At 37.6% G+C, this 10,283-nt stretch overlaps 1 protein-coding gene across 1 annotated transcript; it reads right to left on the reverse strand.

Annotated features, from left to right (window-relative positions):
• Positions 1 to 9,246: 9,246 nt before the first annotated feature.
• On the reverse strand, positions 9,247 to 10,057 carry LOC119543716 (alpha-S1-casein-like). The gene is made up of 2 exons (XM_037848636.1): positions 9,872 to 10,057; positions 9,247 to 9,770 (listed from the first exon to the last, which is right to left on the reverse strand). Exons 1-2 carry the CDS (start codon positions 9,977 to 9,979, stop codon positions 9,342 to 9,344), a joined length of 537 nt encoding a protein of 178 aa, XP_037704564.1. The 5' UTR covers positions 9,980 to 10,057; the 3' UTR covers positions 9,247 to 9,341.
• Positions 10,058 to 10,283: the final 226 nt, after the last annotated feature.

Here is a 10,283-nt window from a genome sequence, read left to right on the forward strand (position 1 = left end):
TAACACTGTGCCAGATGGCAAAGGATACATTTTTAAAAGGCCCATTTCCATTTTCAGGGAGCAGGTAATGAAGGCAGGATTTTGAGCTGAGAAGTGATACATTGAATACTAGAGCAATATCTATGCCTCAAAGCCATCATCGTAAATAGTGTACTACTGTGTTATATACCCTTGAATATTTGGAAAAATTTATATTTCCAACCCTAAAGCTGTATCCTTATAAGATTGTATGGCATATAGCAATGCTTTGTCCAACAGAAGAACCATCTGAAAATGTATTTAGGGTATTTAGATTTAGAACTGAAATGCCTTCTGTGCACAGAATCTACTGGGCAAAGTCATTCTAATTTTATTAGTGGTAGTTAAAGTGAGAAATTAATTTATCAGGAATGGTAATTTCAAGACTAAAAGGATAAAAGAGGGTACATGATCAAAGGAAGGCTGTTTAAAACTAGAAACATTTAACATTAATTGCAACACTTACAAATATGTGTATGCTATCATATCTGGTGGAAAGTGTCCATATTTGAATTAGAGTAATAAAGATTTGCTTAAAATATTAAGATAAATGGAAGAGCCCCATCCCCCCTCAGAAGCTTCGAACAACAAGCAAGAACTGGCAGAAACATCTTTCTCAAAGTTCCAGAAAACAAAGGATTGCAGTAATAAGGCAAGTACCAAATCAAGAAAAAAGCAATTTCAAAAATGGTAGGCTCTCCCTCTCTCCAAGCCCATTTGGCAGGTGAACTCACTGCTCTCCCCCAATGTGGGACATGACTCCTGGGGGGGTAAATCTCCCTGGCAACGTAGGACTTGACTTCCGGGGATGAGCCTGGACCCGGCATCATGGGATTGAGAAAGCCTTCTAGACCAAAAGGGGGAAGAGAAATGAAACAAAATAAAGTTTCAGTGGCTGAGAGATCTCACATAGAGTCCAGAGGTCATTCTGGAGGGCATTCTTATGCTCTATACAGAGATCCCTTTTTAGTTTTTAGTGTATTGGAATAGCTAGTAGGAAATACCTGAAACTGTCAAACTGCAACCCAGTAGCCTTGATTCTTGAAGATGATTGTATAACTATGTAGCTTACATGGTGTGACTGTATGATTGTGAAAACTTTGTGGCTCACAATCCCTTTATCCAGTGTATGGACAGATGAGTAGAAAAATGGGGACAAAAATTAAATGAAAAAATAGGGTAGGATGGAATGCTTTAGGTGTTCTTTTTAACTTTTATTTTTATTTATTTATTTATTTATGGAGTAAGGAAAATATTCAAAAATTGATTGTGGTGATGAATACAGAACTATATGATGGCACTGTGAGCAATTGCTTGTACACTGTGGATGACAGTATGCTGTGTGAATATATCTCAATAAAATCGAATTTAAAAAAAATGGTAGGATCTTGTGGTGCCTGGGCTGGCCCCTCCCCCATCTCCTCACTGGCCTGGTGTGGAGCCCACCTGAATTCTTTTTTTTTTTTTTTACATATTTTTATTTATAACAATGTTTTCTCTTATCACATTGACATCATCAATAGATTTTTTTAAATTCAATTTTATTGAGATATATTCACATGCCATGCTGTCATACAAAGTGAACAATCAATTGTTCACAGTACCATTATATAGTTGTGCATTTATCACCAAAAATAATTTTTGAACATTTTCATTATACACACGCAAAAATAATAAGAATAAAAATTAAAGTGAAAAAGAACAATTAAAGTAAAAAAGAACACTGGGTGCTTTTTTTTTTTTGCCCCGTTTTTCTACTCATCCATCCAGACACTAAACAAAGGGGAGTACAGTCCATATGGCTTTCCCAATTACATTGTCACCCCTCATAAGCTACATTTTTATACAATCTTCTTCAAGATTCAAGGGTTCTGGGTTGTAGTTTGATAGTTTCAGGTATTTATTGCTAGCTATTCCAATTCATTAGAACCTAAAAAGGGTTATCTATATTAGCATAAGAGTGCCCACCAGAGTGACCTCTCAGCTCCTTTTGGAGTCTCTAAGCCACTGAAACTTATTTCATTTCATTTCACATCCCCCTTTTGGTCAAGAAGATGTTCTCAATCCCACAATGCCAGGTCTAGATTCCTCCCCAGGAGTCATACTCCACATTGCCAGGAAGATTCACTCCCCTGGTTGTCTGATCCCACGTAGGAGGGAGGGCAGTGATCTCACCTGCCAAGTTGGCTTAGCTAGAGAGAGAGGGCCACATCTGAGCAACAAAGAGGCATTTGGGAGGAGGCTCTTAGGCACAATTATAGAGAGGCCTAGCCTCTCCCTTGCAGCAACAGTCTTCCCAAGGGCAAGTCCTGTGGTAGAGGGCTCAACCCATCAAACCACCAGTCCCCTATGTCTGTGAGCACATCAGCAACCATCAAGATGGGGAAGCCCAACACCCCTGCATTCTCCCCCAGCTCCTCAAGAGGGCTCTGCATATTTTTTTTTCATTTTTTTTTTAAATTAACTTTTAACTATATCAAAAAAAATTTTTTTAAAAACATACAATAAAAAAATTTCAAACAAACCAAAACAAGGGAATAAGAAAAAGACAACTAACCTAAAATAACTACTTCCAACATGCTCACTGGCCTGGTGTGGAGCCCACTTGAATTCTTAATTCAAGTCACTGGTCCTGGTTCCAGAGAGATCAGAGTAATTCTCATGTATATGCTGAGAGCATGTATGACTGTCAATCTGTCTGGTAGAAGCCTGGAGGATAGAACCAAGACATTCTTCACAGGCTTGCTGACCCAGAATTTGTACTACATGTAGAGGAAGGAAGCTCACAGAGCTCTCTTACAAACTGCTGTGGGAGAGCAGTCAAGTGGGACATACAGTACAGTGCCCCTCATTGAGGGTGGAGCACATTCCCCGGGGATTGGGTTAGTCTGGCCACCACCCGTTCTGATGGGGTTGAGCCTGTGCCCTGGAGATTGTGGAGAGTCTGGCTGCCACCCCAGTGCTTCACAAGGGTGAATGCTAGAGTTTGGCCATCACTCCGATGCTTGAGGAGAGTGGAGCCAAGAGCATAGCTGCGCAATTGCTTGGAACAGTAGGGGCTGCTGCTCTATCAAGCCCCAAGGATGAGGCATCATTCTATAAATGACTCTCAGAGCTTGAAATCTAATGAAGTATGCCCTGCAGGATTTCAGAACTGTTTGGGACCTGTGACCCTTGCTTTCTTTCCAATTTCTCCCTATGACAATGATTACCCGATGACTGTCCCTCATTTGTATATTGGAAGCAGATAACTTGTTCTAAGTTTCACAAGTCCATAGCCAGAGGGGAATTGTGCCCCAGGACAGCCACATCTATAATTGATTTTGATTAGACTTTGTACTTAATATTGTTACTGAAATGATTTAAGCCTTTTGAGATTTTGTGGTGGAATGAATGTATTTTGTATATGGAAAGAAAATGTCCAGAGGGTGGAGTGTGATGGTTTGAAGCTGTTCTGTATCCCAGAAAAGATCATGTTCTTAAAACTAATCCATTCCTCTGGATGTCAGCTTATTGTGGGAGGACCTTTTGATTAGGTTATTTCAGTTGAGACATGCCCCAGGTGGGCCTTAATCCTCTTATGGGAGTCCTTTATAAGAGAATGAAATAGAAAAAACAGAAGCAGAAAGAGAAAGACACACATGGAAGCTGAGAGAGAAATCTGCAGAAACAGAGAGGAAGCCACTGAAGCCAGAAGCTGGAAGCAATGAAACCCAGAAGAGAAGGGAGAGACCAGCAGATGCTGCCATGTCCCTTGCCAACTGACAGAGGAGTTCCAGATTTCCAGCAGCCTGTCCTCAGGAAGAAGGTATTGTCTTGATGATGCCTAAATTTGGACATTTTCCTGGCCTAAGAACTGTAAGCTTGTACGTTAATAAATATCCATTGCAAAATCTAACCCATTTTATGGTGTCTGAATTTCAGAAGCTTTAGCTAATTAAAATAGCTGGATACAAGCTTAAGGAACAGTTGCCTCAGAGCCGATATTCCAGTGCTAACACATTAAAATATCAAAATGTTCCACTTTCAACAGAATATTACAAAACCTCAAAGAAACAGAAAGCAATAGACCAAGCAAAAGAGAAGACTAAAGCATTAGATACCACCAGTGAAGAGGACCAGAACTGGGACATGCCAAACAAAGACTTTTTTAAAATGTCCTAAATATGCTCAAAGAGATAAAGGAAAATATGGACAAAGAACTAAAGGAAATCAGGAAAATGATACAGGAACATAAAAGAAAATATAAAAATAGAGGTGGAAATTATGAAAAGGAAAAAACAGAGGTGAGGACAACAGGAACAGAAATTTAAAATTCCCTAGAGGGGTTCAACAGCACATTAGAGCAGGCAGACGAAAGAATCAGTGAACTTGAAGATAGGATAGTTGAAATCATCCAGTCTGAGAAGCAGAAAGAGAAAAGAATGAAGAAAAATGAACAGAGCGTGGAACATCATTAAGTGTACCAAAATACGTGTCACAGGGGGCCCAGAAGGAGAGAGAAAGAAGCAGAGAAAATATTAAAGAAATAATGGCTGAAAACTTCCCCAGTTTAACAGACATGAACATACACAATTAAGAAGTTCAATAAACTCCAAAGAAGAGGAATCCAAATAGACATTTTATATCTTTTATGACATATTATAATCAAATTGTCAAATCAAAGATAATGAGAGGATTCTGAAAGCTACAAGAGGGAAGCAATGTGTAACCTATAAGGGATTCTCAATGAAAATAAATGCCAATTTCTCAGTAGAAACCATGAAAGCAAGAAGGCAGTGGGAAGATATATTTAAAGTGCTGAAAGCAAAAAATTGCTAGCTCCAAATTCAATATCTGGCAAACTGTCTTTCAAAAATGAGGGAGGGATTAAGGCATTCCCAGATAAACAAAAGCAGAGAGACTTTGTCACCACTAGACCAGCTCTACAAGAAATGCTAAAGGGAGTTCTGTAGGTTGAAAGGAAAGGACACTAGACAATTGACTGAAACAACATGAAAAAATAAAGATTTGCACTAATGGTAACAAATAGGTAAATACAAATATCAGTACTATTGTAATTTTGGTTTGTAATTCCATTCTTTCTTCCTACATAAAATGTAATGATAAATCAATGGTTTTAGACTCACAGTGTATCAATATGTAATTTGTGACAACTACATAAAAATGGGGATGGAGGGATATAGGAACATAGTTTGTGTTTACTTGTAAAGTTATTAAGTTGGTATCAAGCTAAAGAAGATTGAGTTAGATTTAGGATGTTACATTTAAGCCCTACAGTAACCACAAAGAAAATACCAGAGAATATACAAATTCATCGTACAGAAAATAGAGTACAGGTTACCCGAGTGGAGGGCAGGGACAATGGGGAGTTAATGCATAATAAGTGCAGGGTTTCTGTTTTGGGTGAAGGGAAAATCCTAGTAATGGGTGGTGCTAAGGCGCTGCAACATCGTGACTGTGATTAATGCCAGTGAGTGGTATGTTTGGGAGTAGTTGGGATGGGAAGGTTCATATTGTATATATGTTTCCACAATTAAAAAAAAAAAAAAAGAAGTGAGCAACTAAAGAGAGAATGACAAATTCAATATGTCATCTTTGATGGAATCTAAGAACGAGGAGAAAAGGCTCAACAGGGCATTATTGGGACACAGGAAAAAATTGGAATATGGAACTGTAAGCTTTATATCAATGTTAAAGTTCTTGAACATGATAACCACTCTTAAGGTTTATATAAGTGAATATCCTTGTCATTAGGAAATGTACATGGAAGTATTATGTGTTCAAGGAGTATGATGTATGCAACCTGCTCTCAAATGTTCAGAAGATTAGATAGATTGATAAGACAGATAGATAGATAGATGATAGATAGATGGATAGATAGCTTAGATTAGATAGATAGATAGATAGATAGATAGACAGATAAAGATATGGCAACTGTGGCAAAATGTTAAAATTGGTGGATCTGGGGTAGTGGGGGTACACTGGAGTTCTGTGTATGGGGCTTCGATTATTTTTGCAACTGTCCCATAAGTTTGAAATTGTTTCAAAATAAAAAATTTAAAGAAAAAAAATATTTAGAGAAACAGTACACTTTGAATAGCCTTTGAAGATACGTCAAATCTAAGAAAATATTGGTCCATTAGACTAACATCCAACTTTAAAATTGCCTATTTTCTCCAAACTTAATTTGGTATATTTCTTTTTAATCCAAAATGACCAGAATGTTCTTGGACAAGTTTGCTAACCATTCTCTTCAGGGACTCTTACTCAGGTTTACACTCAAAACATTACCCAAGGGAAATGCACAAAGTTTCCCCATTTATTAAAGATGTGTAAGTCATAGCCCCTGTCATAAAGCAATCTAAAACTAAGAGATAGCATTTTTAAATGTTACAGAGAATCAGATGTTGGAGAGGTACACAGGCAGTTACTGGCAAAACTCAGATGGTTAGGTCTTGAAGGTTGGATGCATTTGAAATCAACTTTTCCATATTTCTAATCTATTTATATGTTATATAATTATGCTGCATCAACAATTTATTCACATATTGAAGGCAGAAGTAGGAAAAATTGCTTCAGTGCTTAAGTTGTTTCCTACAAAAATGGAAATAACAAGGTGAGAAGGTTAAAAATGATTAGTGCTGTGATTGATTTTTTTCCCAATTTAAAAATTATAGGTGGGCAAGTTTAAAAGTGCTACAGAGGACAATACAGAGCTAGACAAATATTGGTATTCCAACTCAAGTTTTAATGCTATGGGGGGAAAGCAATAAGTGTGCACTTTGCTTAAGCAGCAGTATCTTTAACATAGATGATCACTTAATTACACACCTCTTTCATCTAGTAAACAAAGATCTTTCTTTTTATTCATCTTCTAATTTAATTTAATTTTTGGCTTATTTATTTGTTCATAGTTACAAAACTTATAATTTACGGATGTTTTATCATGAAAAGATTCCTTCTGTCTCAATTCTCCACCTACTCATTTCTACTCCCCAGTAGCCATTTGTTCCAGTTTGCTAATGCTGCCCTTCTGCAAAACACCAGAAATGGATTAGCTTTTATAAAGGGGGTTTATTTGGTTACACAGTTTACAGTCTGAAGGCCATAAAGTGTCCAAGGTAATGCATCAACAATCAGGTACCTTCACTGGAGGATGGCCAATGGTGTCTGGAAAACCTCTGTTAGCTGGGTAGTCACTTGGCTGGCATCTGCTCCAAGTTCTGGTTTCAAAATGGCTTTCTCCCAGGACGTTCCCCTCTAGGCTGCAGCTCCTCTTCAAAATGTCACTCTCAGTTGCTTTCAGGGCATTTGTATTCTCTTAGCTTTTCAGGAACAAAAGTCTGCTTACAAAGGCCATCTTCAAAATGTCTCTGTAAGCTGCAGCTCTCTCTCAGCTCCTGTGTGTTCTTCAAAGTGTCCCTGTTGGCTGTAGCAAGTTTGCTCCTTCTGTCTGAGCTTGTATTGTCCTCTAGTAAACTAATCAAGGCCCATACTGAATGGGCGGGGCCACACCTCCATGGAAATTATCTAATCAGAGTTATCACCCACAGTTTGGTGGGTCACATCTCCATCCAAACACTCAATCAAAGAATTACAATCTAATTAACACTAAGACATCTGACCACACAAGATTGCATCAAAGATAATGGTGTTTTTGGGGACTTAATACATCCACACTGGCACACCATTGTTTCTGGTTTCTTGGCCAGACTTCCAGAGACGGTCTACAGAAATGCATATACATATTCTTTTTTTCTCCCTTCCCCACCCATTTTTTTTTTGTAGCATGTTATACACACTCTTCTATATCTTAATTAACTTATCAATATTGGTCAACTGCATTGTGATATATTGGATATAAAAATAAAATCTAACAATTTTATGGGTATAATTCAGTGAGTTTTGAGAAAAGTATAAATTGTGAAACCACCCCCATAAACATGATATAGAATATTTCTATCACCTCAAAATGTGACCTTGTGCCTCTCTGCAGTCAATCCTTTCCCAACATCCCTTGGCCCATAGCAATAACCAAGCTGTTTTTGTATCACTGTCATTCTGTCTTTCCTAGAATGTCATACAAATGGAATCAGAGTATTTATAGTCTTTTGCACCTGGCTCCTTTCATTATATTGCTTTTGAGATTCAAACATGTTGTTGCTTCTTTCATTCCTTTTTATTTCATTGCAAAGTAGTATTTCATTGCATATCATAATCTGTTAGTATTTACCAGTTCACAGACATCTAGTTGTTTCCAGTTTGGTACTATTATGAATAAAGCTGTTATGAACATTCATGTACAAGTCTTTGTGTGGACAGGTATTTTCATTTCTCTTAGGTAAATAAGACTGAAATGACAGGGTCATATGGTAAATTTGTATTTAACTTTGTAAGAACCTGCCAACATGTTTTCCAAAGTTTCTGTACCATTGTGTATTCCCACCCAGCAGTAAATGAAAATTCCAGCTGCTCACCAATTCTTGGTGTGGTAAATCTTTTTAATTTTTGCAATTCTAATGTTCATCTAGTGGTATCACATTGTGGTAGTAATTTGCATAACCATGTTGTACATCTTTTCATATGCTTATTTGCCATCCATATATCTTTTTTTGTGAAGCTTCTGCTCAAATCTTTACCTATATTTAGATTACATTGTTTGTCTTTTTATTATTGAGTTGTAAGAGTTCTTTATTCTGGATACAAAGCCTTTTGTAGGTACATGTTTTGCAGATATTTATCTTTCAGTCTTGGTTTACCTCTTTTCTTAACAGTGTCCTTTGAAGAACAAAAGATTTAACTTTTATGAAATCCAATTTACAATTTTTTCTTTTATAATTTGTGTTTTTTAAATTCCTATTTAAGAAATCCTTGCCTATCCCAAGTTATTAAGATTTTCTCCTATTTTTTCTTACAGAAATTTCACAGGTTTAAGGTGTAATTTATTGAAAAAGAAAAAACTTAGTCACAGCACAGATCTGAAATGATGGCACTAACAGAAGCAACTACTGAAGATGTTTTAAACAAAATTTCTGTCATAGAAACTTTAATACCCTCTGATTAGGTGGGCTCCATACTGCCATGACATGACTGGAATTTGCACACAATAAACTAGGAAAACTTAACTGAAGGAAAGAATGCTATCTAATACACAATAAAGAACACACAAAAGATTGCCCTCAATTTGGGATTTTTGTATGCTAAAAGAACATTTGATGGCCTTGGATAAGATGATTTCATAGGTAAACAAACTAAGAGCATGAGATTTTCAGAAACATTAAGTGCCATATCGTGCAGTTCTCAGGAATTTACTTAATTCTTCACCAGTCTAACAACACAGTGTCAGCATTTTCAATGTCCTCAAAGGCAATGGGTTTAGAAATTTCATGGATTGGAAGATCCGTGAATGGCATGATTTGCTGAGGGTAATAACAAGCTGCATAGGAATAGACATCAAGCTGGTGGAAGTGTTGGAAAGGCTGATTCTCTACCCTCATAGGCTCTCTCAGAGGGAAGTGGTTGTATTTATTCACTCCGCAAAGTTTGTCCTGGGCACGGACAGCTTCCAGCTGGAGGAGGTTATATTTGTTCAGTCTAAGAATCTGTTCCAGATTGAGTCTGTAGAGCTCTTCCTGTGAAATGTGCTTCTCAGAGTTAATAGGAGCAACTTTCTCACTTGATAAATTGTTGCTAGATTCCAGTTCAGCATCTGTGATGACATGTTCTTCACTTAATTCCTTCCTGATAGCCTTGAATTCATTGCTCTCTTTTTCTCTCATTGTTCATTCTTGTATTCCTCTCTTAACTCTCTCTCTGTAGGCACAGCAAACATGAGAAATTCTCTGGGTACTTCCTCACTGTTTTCTAGTTTATCTTTATTCAATTCTGGATGTCTAAGAGGAAGCTTAGGGCTGGCAAGGACAATAGCCACAAGGCAGGTGAGGATGAAAAGCTTCATGTTTTCAAGACTTGAACCCAAGGCTGAGAGGAGGAAGTCAGCTGGGTTGAAGATCAGGATTGTGGCAGATCTGCTTCACAAATTGATTACAGAATCACCTTGAAGATGTGGGAGATACTGGGAGGTCCCAGTTGCAAGCTTTTGTGTCCTTGTGGAGTTCAGAATCATCTCCCTCTTGGTGAGCAGTGTACAGAGTATGTAGGGTATTTCATTATGTAGGCATGATTGGTGGAATCAATGCCCATGTGGTTGAACTCAATCTCCACTCCTGCCTCTTCCAGAGTTTGGGGAGGTGGAGCTGACA

The sequence above is a fragment of the Choloepus didactylus genome, chromosome 9 (assembly GCF_015220235.1).
Source record: "Choloepus didactylus isolate mChoDid1 chromosome 9, mChoDid1.pri, whole genome shotgun sequence".
NCBI lineage: Eukaryota > Metazoa > Chordata > Mammalia > Pilosa > Megalonychidae > Choloepus > Choloepus didactylus.